The following is a 17,723-nucleotide window of genomic DNA, read 5'->3' as shown; positions in this document are numbered from 1 at the left end:
CGGTTATCAGTTATTCTAAGATGAAAGAGGTCAAACTAGCAACAGAGTACGTGTTCAGAACTTAGAAGCATATCTTCTATGAACATGAATGGCCTCCAGAAAGGTCATAAAACAAAGGTTAATGCCTCAAATCTGTGATTTCTTCAACTGACTGACTGTCCGGTATACTGTAGGGTTAGAATGAGAATACCTAAACATCCTTTTATTATTGCTTTATTCCATGTGTAAAACTACAGTTTCCCCAGCCAGTGTTATGGGATAAAAAGAGAACGTGGTTTGCTTCAGTAAAAACATCTCAGCCTTGTTTGAAATCTTGGCTCATTTCAGCCGCGGTGAAGCAAATCATTGACGTTATAGGAAAGTAACATGTGTAAAGAATAGCACCGCTTTATTCAGATGTTATTCATTGACTTGCTGCCGCTACTGTGCAGCATTCTTATAGCCTCCCTAATAGTCTCTTATCCTTATCTCTTTGTGTGTGTGTGTGTGTGTGTGTGTGTGTGTGTGTGTGTGTGTGTGTGTGTGTGTGTGTGTGTGTGTGTGTGTGTGTGTGTGTGTGTGTGTGTGTGTGTGTGCGCATCCATGTTTAGCGCGTGTTTGCCTGGTATTTATTGCACAATGTTATTGACCCTTCCTTTTCTAAGAAAAAGGAATAGAAGTTAAATACCATTCCAGTTTCACTAAGGAAGTCCTGGATTATAGCTTAAGAGGCATATCTGGACACACACACACACACACACACACACACACACACACACACACACACACACACACACACACACACACACACACACACACACACACACACAGTACATTTACAAGATCACAATATGTCACAGCGTGACACTGGAACACAACTATAAGTATAAATCAGACATATAACCCCAACCCTAACCTATAAATGTATCTAATTTCAAGCTTACTCAAAAATATTCTACTTCTATTCTAATTCTACTATGCTTATGGGGACATTTGGCACTCACAAGTATAGTAAAACAAGTACACACACACTACACAGCCCTTTCAGTCTGTATATTGCTGTGCATTGTGCGTTGTGGTACATACAGAGCAGACACACAGGTTCCATCTACTTCCTTTGTCTTGTGTGATCAGAGCGACGCTCCTTAGCAGAGCATGCAGCTCATTGGTCCAAAGTGTGACAGCGAGGGCCGTTGCCATGGTTACAGGTGCAGAGCACACTAGGTGTGTGGTCACACTGCACTTCCTGCTCATCCCGTCATCTTCTATCTGTTGTCACTGTCGGTTTGTTATGGTTACATTCTGCATGCTTAAAACACAATAGAGCAGTGGTTCTCAACCCACATGCGTCTTTGAGGGGGTTCCAGGGGGTCCCCAGCAAAATGAGCTAACATAGCATCAAAATCAGTTTAACCATTCTAATCGGCTATTTGAAAATAGATGCTCTACAAGCTCATGCGTCGCGAATATGCAATGTACTGTGCTCTTGTACGGTTGATCTGCTATTTTCAAAACAATCTTTAAAATGTGTCTACCCAGAGTCCCCACCAGCTCAGTGGCCTTGTGGTTAGAGTGTCCGCTCACAGATTGGGAGGTTGGGGATTCGATCCTGGGCCGGTCGTACCAAAGACCCCCAAGAGTTATGGGCCAAATGGGAAACGGCCTTTTAGTGCCACTGTCAGACTGATTTGTAAAATGTGGGGCAGAGGTTCTTCCTTGGCCTATACTGTGCATTATCATTCTTCAACATATTGATGTTTCTGTGTGCGTAGGCACTGTTGCGCAATCTTTTTGTGCACCGAAAATAGCAGATCTGCTATAGATCTAACAAGATCAAGTTCACAATGCTCTAAAGTGTAAGCGTGTAGATGGTTAGGGTTGAAAATGACCACATTTATTTTAAGGCATTCAAAAAACCAATGCACTAAAACATGCATGTCCTCACAAGTATTCAAATACAAACTTGTGTGAGATGTGTGTTTGTGGTGTGTGTGATGTGTGATGTGCTGTGTATGGGAAGGAGTTGGGGGTTGCCTTGCACTGCTACGTTGCTAACTTCCGCTCTACAACAAAGCAACGGAGCAGCAGCTGCATTTGAGTTTCACCTCTCGTCTCGTTGCCAGGCGGGGAGCGTGGACGTCAAGGCTCTGAGGGACAGACTCCACGCCAGCGCTCAGATGGCCCACAGCAGCCGTGGGGACACCGGACCAGCCAGATATCCCCTCCCTGGATTTGGGAAAGAGGTCCTGATGCGGCCCGGACACGCGGGTGTTTCACAGAACGGCGTGGCCCGTCACAAACTGCCCCCTATGGTTCCTTCCCCTTTCCCTTCAGGTGGGTCAAGCCCCTCCCCCAGGTTCTCTGGGCCTCTGAGGACAGAACCAGGAAGCGCCGGGCCTCGGCCGCCCCCGCCGGTGGGAGTGTTCCCTCGACCGCCGGCCCCTGGAGGCCTGGTCAGGGCCGCTCCTCCCCAGCCAGCCCCTGGAGGCCTGGTCAGGGCCGCTCCTCCCCAGCCAGCAGACTGTGGCCGGGTCAGGCCGTCCGGTGAGCTGCTTCAGAACATCATGCTGAGGCACCAGAGGCCGCCCCCATCCTCCTCCTCCTCCTCCTCCTCCTCCTCCACCACCCAGGCGCCCCCCAAACCCCTGACCACCGTCCGGCCCCTACCGGCCAGCCAGAGGAGCCAGGTGGAGGTGGCGCCACTGAGGAAGCCCCTGCCCCCCGAGGGGCCCCGGCCGCCCAAACCCAGGCGGCCCCCACGCGTCAACCTGGAAGGATGGGCCCTACGAGGGCCGCCACCGCCACTGCCGCCGTCACCTGTACGCTCTGCCCGCCTCAAGAACAACGACGGTAATTCACTTTCAGAAGCAATTTTTCTTAATTTTTTGTCTGAAATATGGAGAGTGTGTTTTCTCTTTGTGATTGGTGATTATTTGTGGGGAGGCCAATACTGGAATGATACCGGTATGTCACCGTCTAATAGAATAGGCATTTTGAATGAGATGAAGATGTTTATTGGGACTCACTGCTTGACTAAGTTAACAAAGCATTACAGTGACCCAGGAATATTTGTATGTGCCTAATTAGATAATGTGCTGATCAAAACGTTAGAGGTGTAATTAAACAATTACACCAATTACATCCACAGGCAGATTATCTAAAGTTGTCAAAGGTCCTGAATGCTGATTGTCCTGTTGCATGACATGTGGTGCCATCCAAACTTTCACAGCCAAAATGCAGTCATTGCAGATAGATGTACACAGTAGCTGAGTAGGGATGGGATGATAATCGATATTATCGTTTATCGTGATAAAAAACACCAATAATCATATCGTGGAGATTGAAATTTATTGTGAAATTATTCTCCGTCATGCACTGGGATCAATTCATCTTTTATTTGCAGAGCTGCATATCCGGTACCATTTAAACCCTCTATAACTGTTAAAATTATAGAGGGTTTGTACTTACAGTCTTTTTTCACTCTCTACCAAATCTCTTCGCCAAAAAATAGCCGGTCTAAAAGCTCACAACGCATCGCAACTTTTTTGGCAAATGTTACGCCACAGCATAATGGATGTTGGGGATATTTTGATTATTGCGTTAATATCGTAAATCGCAATTCCTTTTGTCACAATAATCGTGACATGAAACTTTCATATCGTCCCATCCCTATAGCTGAGAGTCAGTCATCTGAATAAAAATGAAAAGTTAATTCAAGAGAGATAAGAAAAGGTTGACTATCCAAACTCTCCCATGTGTTAGGGACCATTCAACAGTTTTCAAAAGGCTTTAAAATACTAGAATACGGGAAAGCCTCTGACCCTGCATGGGGCCATGTTACACTGAATTCATACCGGCAGTGTTGAGCAGCAGATGTTCACAAATTGTGAACATTCGCAAAATGCAATAAATTTAGCATGACCGAGGTTATGAATGACACACTCTCATAAATAAGTGAGTTGTGCTCCAGTCAGAGCTCCAGAGGATAAGAGCAGCAGCTGCAGCCGGCTGGGAGCTCACAGACAGGCAGGAGTCAGGAGAAGTGCACACTTGATGCTCATCTCTGATTGTTTGTAAAGGATTTATACATTTTTGTTAAGAAATAGGCTAGGTCATGCACTGTAGTTGCTCAAACTTGATTAATCTACTGCTAGTTTAAGTATTAATACCTGAGGCTGATTCTATAAATGCCATCTAAATCAATAGTTTACACACTTTCAAGATTTGTCAAAAAGGTTCAAAATAGCAGATTTACAAGCTCTCAGCGCAGCACAAAGTGATGCGTTATGAGCTTTTATATATATAAATATATATATATATATATATATATATATATATATATATATATATTATTTGTTATAATATTTGTTCTGTATTTTGGAGTGTATATTCGTCCAAACCTAGTATAGCACAGCATGCTTCAGATATATATATATATATTATTTGTTATAATATTTGTTCTGTATTTTGGAGTGTATATTCGTCCAAATCTAGTATAGCACAGCATGCTTCAGATTTGCTTGTCGCTCTGTCTGGAAGCGTCAAAATTGCTGATAAATTGTAGTGTTCCAATCCAAGCATGACAGTACATTTGATTCAAATAGACTATATGCTGGGTTGAACTGTATAGGAACCTGTATAGGACGAAATAATGAACAATATTCTTTATTTAGACAATTTGGATAAGGTAATCTCTCATTCTCAAGAGAGACAGCAACAATCACACAAAGTTACAGACGAACAGGACAATTGAAACGGAGAGACATGATAACATCAGAAGCGGGTGCAGCTAAAGGTGATAAAAATAAAGCGTCAACCCAACCTCATCCTGTTTTGCATTTATATTTGTCACTGTGGTTGAGCACACCCCTCTTACCTCCCTTTTGTTTCATAGTTGAAGGCATAACGCTTATCTACATATTGGTTGTATGGGGTCAACTAACAGTGACCCGCAGCAACAAGCTGTGGTTGTACCGGGCAACTCTCAGTGACCAACAGTAGAAGGCTGTGGTTGTACTGGGCAGCTCTCAGTGACCAACAGTAGAAGGCTGTGGTTGTACTGGGCAGCTCTCAGTGACCAACAGTAGAAGGATGTGGTTGTACTGGGCAGCTCTCAGTGACCAACAGTAGAAGGATGTGGTTGTACTGGGCAGCTCTCAGTGACCAACAGTAGAAGGCTGTGGTTGTACTGGGCAGCTCTCAGTGACCAACAGTAGAAGGCTGTGGTTGTACTGGGCAGCTCTCAGTGACCAACAGTAGAAGGCTGTGGTTGTACTGGGCAGCTCTCAGTGACCAACAGTAGAAGGCTGTGGTTGTACTGGGCAGCTCTCAGTGACCAACAGTAGAAGGCTGTGGTTGTACTGGGCAGCTCTCAGTGACCAACAGTAGAAGGCTGTGGTTGTACTGGGCAGCTCCCAGTGACCAACAGTAGAAGGCTGTGGTTGTACTGGGCAGCTCCCAGTGACCAACAGTAGAAGGCTGTGGTTGTACTGGGCAGCTCCCAGTGACCAACAGTAGAAGGCTGTGGTTGTACTGGGCAGCTCTCAGTGACCAACAGTAGAAGGCTGTGGTTGTACTGGACAGCTCCCAGTGACCAACAGTAGAAGGCTGTGGTTGTACCGGGCCGCTCCCAGTGACCAACAGTAGAAGGATGTGGTTGTACTGGGCAGCTCCCAGTGACCAACAGTAGAAGGATGTGGTTGTACTGGGCAGCTCCCAGTGACCAACAGTAGCAGACATCTTATTTTACTATTACTATTTACTATTACTATTTACTATTACTATTTCTAAAATTTTACTGTTATCGGCTCTGGCCGTAAGAGGTGGCTTAGAGCAAGTCAAACTTACAATCATGGGTAACTATCGGCTCCATCTGGCACTGGAGTCACTCAACTTGCTATAAGTATGTCCCCTTAATGTTGTACTGTACTGTTTTGTTTTGTTTTGTACTATATTGTATGTATTGTATGTTTTGTAAGGATAGCCTTACCATCACTTTTGTACAGCCTGCCCAGGGACTACAGATGAAAATTAGTTTATGGCTAAATCTGGCATATTTACATTGATGTTGAAAAACTGACATGTTGATCAATGTGCTTTGTCCCTGACAAATAAATAAATAAATAAACATGTGGTTGTACCAGCCTAGCCTGGAAACCAGATGAATCTGCCAGTGCGGAAAAAGTCCTAAAACAGAACGGTGATGATCTTGTGGTTCCTGTCCAGGTTCTCTGTCATCTGGAGGCAGTAATGTGTCTCTACCTGGGTTGGTCAGTCCTGTTGGACCCCCGAGACCCCCCTACAAACCCAGCAGCCTCCCCCGCCAGCCCACCTCTATGTGAGTACCACTGGTGGAAAGTAACTAAGTACATTTACTGAACTTTATAGAATAGATAGTAATAGTATATACTATAGTCGATAGACAGGAAATGAGAGAGAGATGGGGAGTGACACGTTGAAAAGGTCGTCGGGATCGGGACTCGAACTCGTCAGAGTCGCCAAGGCCAGCGGTCCGAGCCAGTTCTGTACTTTCACTCAAGTAAAAGTGTTGCAACCTTTACTTACTCTGTGTGAGTGCTGTCAAACAGAGGTGTTACCAGTGAGACTTTGGAAGGCTCTGTTCCATTTAGTGTAGCACAGTGGTTCTCAAACTTTAAAATTTCAAGGACGCCCAAAATTCTGAGAGTGTACAAATGGAACCAAATGGGTCGGGTCGGTCCATTTGGTTTCATTTGTGCAGTACACTCTCATTGTTACCATTCGGAACCCCCTCAAGGAACCATTGGGGTTCCTGAAACCCACTTTGAGACCCGCTAGCAGAGTGTTGTGAGCCAACATGCACAATATCAGCACCTTGACTCTGTTTGACCAGAATGGAACACAAGCCTTAATTAGTATAGCTGGTAAGACCTGTGAAGATGCCCAATTTCTTTCCAATATGTCTTTTTAACTCTGAAAGTGCACATAAAACAAAATGGTCCATTTGGTTTTATTTGTAAACTCTCAGTTAAAACAGAGTTACAAATGTATAAATCAACAATGAGGATTTTATTGTGTGGACCTGTAAATGAATAGCCTACTCTGGATTTAGCTTCTAAATCACCCATAAACCGGAGAAGACCTATCTATACTATAATTTTGTGAATGTCTGTCTGTCTGTCTGTCTGTCTGTCTGAAACAGCGTTTCTCCTCAGTGGCTGGAGCAATTGATCTGAAATCGCATCACAATTAGCATATGAACACACCTAACATAACTGTGAAGCCCGTTTGTCACTTTCACAAATCGTATGCTGTATATTAGCATTTTTATGGTGTATCTACTATCTATTCTGCATCTAGCATGAGGCACATCTATTCTGCATCTAGCATGAGGCAACATGTTTAACCAGCTCTCTCTGTGTGTGTGTGTGTGTGTGTGTGTGTGTGTGTGTGTGTGTGTGTGTGTGTGTGTGTGTGTGTGTGTGTGTGTGTGTGTGTGTGCAGGCAGGCGGGTGTGTGCGCAGGCGGGTGGGCGGGTGGGCGGGCGGGCTGGGGGGGGGGGGGGTAGCCATTAAACGAAACAGGTATTTCTTACATTGATGCTCCTACATATTATCATGCAAGCACCAGTTAAAGTTACTTTCCATCCCTCATATACTGTATGCACAGTGCACATCCCATAACCCACACACTGCACATCATTTTGGAGCTCATATCTTTGAACGGGTAAGGGCTAGTAACCTATAGTTTGGGAATAAATGAAAACCATGTCTCTGTACCAACAAACTGCTGCTACAGCCTAAAATTTCAGAATGATCTATAGCCTACTAAAAAAGAATCCCAGATGATATACAGTAGATTTGTAAAGTCAATGCTGTTGACTTTACAAATGCTAATGAAAAATGATTGCAACAATGCTTTGGTCATAATTATATGTATTACTGTATTTGTTTTAATTCACCTCTTCTTTTGTCCACGGACTAAAGTCAATTTGATGATGACCAGGACACCTATGATGACATAGATACCTTGGAGAGGAATGGTATGTGACATATAGCTCTTCTGCTTTAAACAAATAAATGTGTTTCCTATTATTAATATCTATTGTTAACATATTCTACATCCATGTATTCTTTCAAGACAGATTTCAAAAGATCAGTTTAACACACATCTCCCTTTCTTTGTGCTGAGCTACTGCAAGGGCAGTGAAATTATTTAGTTAAAAGACTTGCAACTCAATTGTTTATTGCTCCATAACTTTATTCAAACACTGTTTGCCCTGTCTGAATAAAGTTTGCAGTAATAGAAAAGGGAGTTGCAGCCTTTTTCCTAAATCCTTTCAATTAATGAGCATACCATGTTTTTACAGTGTTATAGGCTACATTATTTATTCTAGAATCTAGATATAGTATATTAACACATAGTTTTTATTGTCAACTTGTTTTAGTCCATTATACTGTTGTTTTCTTTAATCTTATTCCTTCTATTGTTTTTATCTTATTTATATAGCATCAATATAGTTTCTGTTTTATTTATGTTTCATCCACAGATACCTGGACGGACAGCAGTTCACAGCATTTGACTGGAGTGAGGACACAATATTAATAATGTAGTAGCTACAATCATAACACCAGATTCTTAAACATCAACATTTTTAGGATGTATAGAGTTTGGAAACTATGCAGGTACAATAGAGCAGTGGTTAAAAGATCTATAAGTTCACAGTGTATCGCAATGTGACACATTGTGTGAGCTTGTAGATGTATTTGTTTAATAGCCAAAATAATAAAAGTGCTAAAATGATTTTGATGCTATATTAACTATTTTAGCTTGGGGCTCTGTGGAACCCTCTCAAGGACCCCATGGTCCCTGCACCGTCCAGACCCCACTTTGAGAACCACTGCTCTAGACAGTAAACCCCTTAACACTCACAGTTTTGATGGGCAGAAGAATTAATTGCAGTTACAAGTGGTTGCATGGTGGCACAGTCAGTGATCGCAGTGACACCATTCTCCTTATTCGCAAGAATACTAATTACAATCTAACTCAAATGTCTCTCCTCTGTCTGCCCTCAGTTTCCTGTCTCTACTCTCCTATCAAAATGAAGAATTAAAAACTGTCAAATAAGAGAATAAATAAATGTCAGCTACTGAAGCTAGGTTTATCCAGGACAATTTCATGTTGAACGTGCACTAGACTAGCCTTCTCATGGTGGCCCATGTAAAGGGCAATTAGACAGTACCCTGAATCATGAAGACAAGATGTGTTTAGTGTTTAGAATAACTATGTGTACGTGACCGTAAGAGGGGGATGACTAATTCTAATAACAGAATAACAGACTAGAGTACCGGTATGTGTGGTTATTTACAGCAGACATGCTTTGCTAAAAAAGTTTACAGAAGTGGGTTGTGATAAACTAGATGAGGCAGGTGTTTAATGTAAGCCTCAATCATTGTATAATGATTATCTTCACATCTTTAACCTGTTCATGGACCTTTTCTTTTCAGGGGAGTGATGATGACAGTGAGGTATATGAACTCATTGATGAGTAAGTGTAATACTAATGCAAATACTACTTCTTATCCAAAAAGATATATGAATGAATTAAATTAAATTAAATTATAGAAATGAAACGCCTAGAAAACTGTTTTAGGTACAGACTTGTGCTTTTTCTCACTTGCACTCTCACCCACACTAAATGTGCAGGTGCCAGTAGTGTGAACTGAAGTAGACCTCCTAGGAAAGATACAGGGAGGAGGACCCAAACGCTTTTTTGATCAACATTGTCATATTATTTTCAAGGGCTTTAATGCATCAATGTTATAACAGATGAATGCAATTTCTTTTATCCGGGGGCTTTAGATCCGGGGCTATTCAAAATACGTCCAGGGCTGTAGATCCGGACACCCACCCTAACAATATCCTGTTGCTCAGTGGGGTCTGAAAGTGGGGTCCAGGGACCCCCATGGCCAAATACAAATTTGGTGTCCTTGACATGAAAACGTTTGAGAACCTCTGCTGCTATATAGCACCCTGCTGTACTGTATCTATTAGGTTCCCCTGATATTTGGCAAGTTTTTGTATGCTCAGTGTGATATGTTTCTCTTCATATTCTGAAAGACACCAACTGGAACTGAAGAAGGGGTTCTCTGAGGAGAAGAAGACAGAGGTGAAGCCGCCACAACAACAACAACAGCAGCAGCAGGAGGACAAGAGACAACAAAAGGAACGACAGAAAAGGGAGAGTGAGTTGCGAAAGAAATTCCAGGTAGGATAGTGGAAATGTCCATCTGCTGCAAAGACCATGTATCTGTCCATGAACAGTAACCAGTGAGAGCTGTAGGACACGTTTGTCGTTCTCAAAGTGGGGTCTGGGGACCCTCAGAGTTCCCTGAGTGGCTCCCAGTCGGTCCCCGGCAAAAGGAGGAACAGTCTAAACACAAATTATATTTGGCTAGACAAAAACACCGATCTACAAGATCGCAACATGTTGCACTTGTGAGAATGTATATTTTCTATTTTTCCAAAAGATATATAAATATTTTATGTAAAAAAGAAAAGAAAAAAAATACATGTTTAATTTATTCCAAATGCATATCACTTTGGGAGTCCTTGACAAGAGAATGTTGGGGAACCAATGCTGTAGAAGATGGTGAATGTAAAATGAGTGTTAACTCACAAATGGACTCAAAAGGGTTCATTTGTAAACCCTCAGAGTTTAGTTAATATTAACACTCTTGTATTGTACTGTGTAAGTGTTAACATGCAGTGTTTGTGTTCGTCTCTCCTGCTGCAGATCAAAGGGGAAGTGGAGGTTCTCTACGTGGCCCAGGTGCGACAGGACTGGAACGGTGGTGGCAAACTAGACCTGAACGTGCAGCAGGGAGACAGAGTGGAGATCCTTCGGGTGAAGAACAACCCGGGCGGCAGGTGGCTCGCTCGCACCCTCAGTGGAAACTGTGAGTTGTTTGGGTTTGGCCTGGGCCTGGGCCTCCACCCACCCTAAACCCAATTTAGAACTATTAGCGGACTGAAAATCTAGTTTCACAAGCTCAGAATGTGTCACATTGCAAGCCTTGTAGATCAGCTAATATCATTGTTCATTGTACTGAAAACGTAAATGGAGCTTAATGCTTATGAGAGTTTATTGGTCGTCTTGCAGATGGTTATATCAGTAACACCAGTGTGGATGTGGACTATGAGGAGGTGAAACGTAAAGTTCGTCAAGCCCAAGGGTTGGACGCATCTCCGCTACCACCGCCTCCACCCGACCCGGCCCGCTTACCTCCACCTCCACCCGACCCCCGCCTACCGCCGCCTCCACCCGACCCCCCTCTGACTGACGACATCTACTACGATGTGGAGTCAGGTGACCACATGGACAGGTGAGGGTCATAGGTCAAATGTATTTTCTTAGCTATTATTCTACCAATTACATTTTTGATTAATGTAACTAGAGATACATGCCCCCATTGGGGGCCTTCACAATTTTACATCTACAGATTTATCAGATCGCTACTCCAGTGATGAATTTACCATGGATTTATATAGGAAGGGGAGCCCCACGCGGCCCTCAAGTATTAAAGAAAAGGAAAACATACGGTATAGACTCAGGGTGTTCCTGCGCTTGCCATCCCGGCACAACGAATTGGGGGATTCTCGAATTATAGTAGTAAGAGGGATTCTTTGTTTGTCCCTGTAGCAATCTCGCATGGCCTGTCATATTGTGATGTCACAGGCCATGCCTCCGGTAATATTGTGATGTCACGTGAAGCATGACAATATTGTGATGTCACGGTCCATGCCTCTGGTGATATTGTGATGTCACGTGAAGCATGACAACCAAAAAAAAATGTAAAAAGTTAAATTACTCGTCCAGTGAAGGTAGGAAAGATAGCCTATAACGTGGCCATGCCTCTGGAGAATATTGTAGGCTGATTGATTGGTTGATTTTGAGTGTTCCTGCGCTTGCCATCCCAGCACAACGAATTGGAGGACCCCTCTCGAATTATAGTAGTAAGATAATCAAGTTTGAAATGTATGTAATAGATTTTTACATTTTTGTTGTTAGATTAGATTTAGTACAGGTGTCTATACTGCAGGTGGAAAGATACCAGTGGAGAGAATGAACCCTATGATCTGAATAGTCATTCCCTCGTTTCCTAAAATGTTAAGTACAAGAACAAAACACAATTTCTGGTGAAAGATATATAACAATTTAGGCTGAGAGTTCAATGAGGTGATATGGTGTATAGATATCTATTAAGCCCTGTACATTCTGTATCCTGCCCAAGTTGAGTTCTTTATTGTTTTTTTCTGTTTTGTCATTTCAGCAGCAACTGGGCACAGGAAAACGGTGAGTGCTGACTGCATCAGAATGGCTCATATTCCCAATGTTTATGATAGACAGTGGTGGTGGTCAAGTACTTTTTATACATTTTCAACAGGACATTCTTCATAATGAGTACTTTTACTTTTGGTACTTTTACTCAAGCACATTTTGAATTCCAGACTTTTACTTGCAGCCGAGTATTTCTGCATTGCAGTATTGCTGCTTTTACTTAATTGAAACATTTGAGTACTTTGTCCACCAATAGATGAAGACTGAGTGAATCAGCTATCCATCTCTGTCTCTGTCTCTCTCAGTTGCTATGCCAGTGGATTTCCCCCCGCCTCCTCATGAAGTCAGGTACCGGCATGTCCAATTGAAGTTGAGCAGCCAGCTCATTTCATTGTGTTTCAATTCAATTCACAATGTCTTAAGACTGTTTATCTACATATACAGTAGAGCAGAGACCCACTATTTTCATTTAGCCTAATTGTTTAACATAAAGCTAAGAATCATTTTAATGTAGGTGAGCTATTAAAGCTCAGCTTCAATTTCGAACTTATTCTAATTAATAAAATGATATTTTAACAATCTGTATGTTAGATTAAATGATATTTTACCAATCTCTATGTTAGATTGTTAATAAATGACTAGCACTTCTGCAGTTGTTGGAGGTTGTCTCCTGTCTATTACTAAAACAACTGATCGACTTTTTGGCAAGCAACACTGTTAGCACTACAAGGTAAAGCTTGTGTTGTTGCCATTTTGTTTCAGGATGGATCCTAAAGTGGAAAGGGATCTGAGAAAAAGGTTTAAGGTAAATATCTGTTATAGTCCTTGTAGTTATAGGATGTGTAAATGTAGAGGACAAATTTGTGCAGATTATACAGTGTAAAAAAACACACCCCAAGGAGTAGGGACTATTCTATTCTACCAGTGGTCAGAGCATGTACAATAAATGAGGCTGCAGGTCCAATCAGTACCAAACATGGCACACAAACACTGTTCAGGAACAGAATGGTCACACCAAAAAAACGGAATTGCAGACATATGTGGCACTGTATCAGTGTTTACAGCACTGTTTAACACTTCAAATTGCAATCACTCCATGTCGTCGCTAAGATAATAATTGATGGTTTCAGTCCTACACTGGTTTAAACCTGAATGTTCTCTTCCCAGTATGAGGGACCGCTGACGGTGCTGCACACCATGATGGTGGACCCCAACGGCATCATCAAGAAGCCAGGGGCGAAGGATTTGGCCGTCGCACAGGGAGAGATCCTGGACATCATCCAACTGACCAATGACAAGAAAGCCCTTTGTCGGAACCAGTACAGAAGATGTAGGTTCAACGTCACACTACTCGCTGTCTGAAAAGTCTTATTTTAGGTCACCTTTTGGGTGAACTACTCCTTTAATGGGTCTGTGTCTGTAAGAGTTAATTAACACTGAGGATTTTACAGTGTACATTGGGGTCCTGCGGTAGGAAAAACTAAGCAAAACAAAAGCAGTTATACGGGGGTCCAATGTCTACTTCTCTGCATCTCAAACTGGGGGTCTCAAAAGGTTGAGAATGACTGTTTTAAGTAACACCCATCTTATGTCAGCCTGCATGTTTAATACACTAAAACACCATCTAATTACAAATTCAATATCAGCGGTGCAACAGTTTATTGAACTAATCAATGATTTTAACAAACAATAATTGATTTTAGTGATCTATGGGACGCTGCAGGTCGGTTATTGTTGTATGATAAGTAAAGTATCGAGTATAGGCCTTAAGTGGTTAACCAGACTAATTGATTCAGTCGATTATATTATAATAGATTGTTTTTGTGTTCATATAAAATAAAAGTAATTGATAGCCCTATTCAAGATATACTCATATTTACCATTTGTACAAGGGAGGAGTACATGAACTGATTGATCACTCAATCAGAATCAATGTTTAGACATAGAAATGATAGAAATAACAAGCGTGGGTAAAATGAATAAATAATAACATTGGTCATCAGTAAACAGCTGTTACATTACAGTCACTATCATGGCTTGTACTTCAGCAGACAGTACTTCATGCCCAGTGGATCCATAATGCCCTCTTGTGGCAGGGGTTATGAATTATTTTCTACCCTTAAGTTCAAACCAGACCAGACAGTAGAAATAAGGTCTACAAGGGAGAGAACAACTGATGTAGAAGAAAACATTCACATAATACTGAAAGTATTGTTCATCCAGAAGAGAATGTTTCACTGTCACATCATTTTTGGACGCATAGCTTTGTTGAAAATTAAACCAATGTGCGATGGAGTAGAAGTTTATCAATTTACAATTTGGGCAACAATATACTAAAGTTATGTGTAAAGTATATTGAAACTATAGAAACTACAGGATACCAGGTTAACCAGCATCTGTCTAAGTCTAAATTAACCTTTGCATAAGTCTGCATGCTCATCAAGGCTAGACAGGGGTGTCGCACCAAATTCTGGGCCCTGGGTACAAGGATTCACTGCGGGCCCCCCATGAATGTTAACTATTGAAAAATAGCAGATATACAAGCTCACAGCGCGGCACCGAGTGCCGCGCTGCAAGCTTGTAGATCTGCTGTTTTTTAAAAAGTGTGCAAGAAACCCATGTTTCCATGTCAATGATGCTCAAACTTTTTCATGTGAAGGACCCCCAAAATGATATGAATTTGGCCACGGACCCCCATCTCAAAATTTTTAGTTCCAGGGACCCCCCCGGAAGCAAAATTTGAGTTACAAATGTCCGCTTAAAAATACATATTCAAAGATTTGCACACATTTTCACGACTTTTCAAAAATAGCAGATCTACAAGCTCGCAGCGCGGCACACGGTGCCGCGCTGTGAGCTTGTAAATCTGCTATTTTTCAATAGCTAAAGTTACTAGGGCCCCTCCACCTTGGGCCCTGGTAACTGAGTCCCACTTTCCTACCCCTTGTGACGCCCCTGAAGGCTAGATCAAGTCATACAGTAGTTAATGCATTGTTATTTGAAGTCTTCGCCTTGTCTTTTTACATACAGATGGATATGTCTCCAGGGCTCTGCTTCTCCCAATGTAAGTCTCCTCCGCCCGTTTGTTCAAATAATATTTAACTAAAAAGCTGCTCTGAATTTGATTTCTCTGCTGTAGAAAAAAGGCAAGTTGTTTTTGTCGTCCATTCATGTGTTTCAATGTTCTTTTAATGTACAGGGAAGGGGACGATATTTATGATGACGTGGACACTTTTAACGGTATGTCCTCCCAGACACATCATTTAAAATGTTAACGCACTTCATTATTACTTCAACAGGCAACTGATTCTTGTTAGTTGTTTTTACTGATTTTCCTAGTGTAATTCTGGGAAGGAAAATCAAAGATTCACATTTATACATAATATAGAAAGAAGGTATGCACATGAGGTTTTAGTTATAGTTATAGATGTAGTTATAGTTTATTTTGGTGCTTTGAACAAACATTTATAAGTACTGTATTGCTTCTGAGTAAAAAAAAAAAACAGTAACCAGGTTAGACATGAGGTGAAAAGAGTAGCAAGTATGAACCTAAGGTTAGATACTGGATAAGGTCCAGGTAAAAAACAATAACAACAAAGCAGCAGGTACAGGACATGAGCTACAGTACAGTACTGGAACGGTAGATGTATTAGTCTCATCTGCAAGTAAAGTGACATTGTCCACATGAGGTTAAAAAAAAGATAAAGATAAATGCTTCCACATAGGAAGGTAGTCCGCATAAGGTCAAATCCACAGATAAAATCCACATGGTAAATGGTAAAAGACTCAATGAGAGAATCCATTTGCTTACACAATCTCTTTTTGGAGTTATGGAGGGGGTGTCCATGGCTTTAGCTTATAATGCATAATGAACTGGGGGTCCTTGAAATATAAAAGGTTTGTCTCCTATACCCTCCTTTGGTAAAAATGAAGCTTTTTTTATTATTATTATTTCTCACCTGTTTTGATTTGGTCTCTTTGCAGATGGCTCTGACATCTATGACAATGACAACATGCACTGATCCATCCGTCACTGTCTACTACAGCACTGCTTCTCAAAGTGGCATCCGGGGACCCCCAGGGGTTCTTGAGGGGGTTCCCATGTAAATTATTGATGAACAAAATGGAGCCACTGTTGCCTTACTGTGAGCTTATACAAATTGAACCAAATAAAGCTTACGGTCCATTTGTACACTCTGTGTGAGAGTTATGGGGGTCTGTACCAAAGGGAATTAATTAAAAGTTTGAGAACGAACTGTCTACAAGAAACTGTGTAATGGAATGACTATCAAGCTATTTGAACAACAACAACCCTACAGAAGGACCCTAATGTTGAGAATTGTGGTAAACATTACTAATTGACTTTTGATGCTAAATTCTAGATCAATTTACAATAATACACTATTTGCTTTGTCTATTGCCTATGATATGTTGAGATCATTTTAAATAAATAAAATGTCTTTTTGTTATTTGATTGAGTCATGTTTTTATATTGATTTGAAAACCACCTTGCGGGCTCTATACTAGGCCCCCTCCTTTTTTAACTCTGCAATAAACATCTTAGGCGAAAATAGCAGATCTACAAGTGGTCAAGGCATTACCACATTTAATGCAGCCTGACAGACAACCTTTGCGCCTTTGTGTCACACACTGTTTCCTGTCAATCTCAACTGTAGGCTACTATTCAATAAAGGCAGAAAAGCCCCCCAAAAAAAAAATTCGATTCAGGAGTCATCATCGCAGTCGGCAGGGCCTGAGGGCCAGCCCTGACGATGTTCTCATCATATGTCATCTTCTATAATATGACACTTTCAGGGGTCTTCAACAGGGGGTCCGGGACCCCTAGGGGGTCCTCAGAGTTACTACAGGAGGGCCAGCACCAAATCCTTGTGTGATAGGATAATTCTTTTCAATTAAAAACTTGAACCCTCACATCCCTAATCTGTGGAGAACTTTAGCCAAAAATAGCAGATAAGCTCTCAACGCCTCGCGCTGCTAGGTGTTGAGAGCTTGTAGATCGGCTATTTTCAGCAAATAGGTTTGGTATAGAGGTAAAAGAGAGCAGACCAAGTAGCCTACAGAGTGAAAGGTAAAGTTAACTAAGTATTGACAATTTAAGTGGCTAAATGTCTGAAACACAAATCCAATATAGACTGATGACAGTGCTGTCAAGTGTCAAACAAGTCGATGGAAATAACGCATTTATACAATATGTAGAGGGGGTCCCTATAGTATAGGCCCCTATATATATATATATATATATATATATATATATATATATATATATATATATATATATATAGACCTATATTTATATATATATATATATTTTTTACGGTAGGCCTACACATTTTGGAACCAGGCAAAGACCCGGCCATGCTTGATGCTAGTCCTCACTAGACCACACTTTGAAAACCACTCACAG

General features: G+C 41.7%; 1 protein-coding gene across 2 annotated transcripts; it reads left to right on the top strand.

Annotated features, from left to right (window-relative positions):
* The first annotated feature begins 2,195 nt into the window (after positions 1 to 2,195).
* LOC308282255 (uncharacterized protein) lies at positions 2,196 to 16,635 on the top strand. 2 transcript variants are annotated; one of them, XM_080722601.1, is made up of 15 exons: positions 2,196 to 2,829; positions 6,205 to 6,316; positions 7,944 to 7,999; positions 8,507 to 8,544; positions 9,465 to 9,505; positions 10,078 to 10,225; positions 10,754 to 10,916; positions 11,120 to 11,342; positions 12,294 to 12,313; positions 12,604 to 12,646; positions 13,061 to 13,103; positions 13,466 to 13,628; positions 15,329 to 15,362; positions 15,498 to 15,538; positions 16,283 to 16,635. In XM_080722601.1, the coding sequence occupies exons 1-15, from the start codon at positions 2,229 to 2,231 to the stop codon at positions 16,318 to 16,320; spliced, it is 1,764 nt and encodes a 587-aa protein (XP_080578727.1). In that variant the 5' UTR covers positions 2,196 to 2,228; the 3' UTR covers positions 16,321 to 16,635. The 2 variants fall into 2 exon arrangements, with proteins under 2 accessions (XP_080578727.1, XP_080578726.1); XM_080722600.1 differs by having other exon boundaries at positions 12,291 to 12,313.
* Positions 16,636 to 17,723: the final 1,088 nt, after the last annotated feature.

Source organism: Nannobrachium achirus (assembly GCF_963921795.1).
Source record: "Nannobrachium achirus genome assembly, chromosome: 1".
Lineage (NCBI taxonomy): Eukaryota > Metazoa > Chordata > Actinopteri > Myctophiformes > Myctophidae > Nannobrachium > Nannobrachium achirus.
This window is presented reverse-complemented; position numbering and strand designations above follow the sequence as displayed.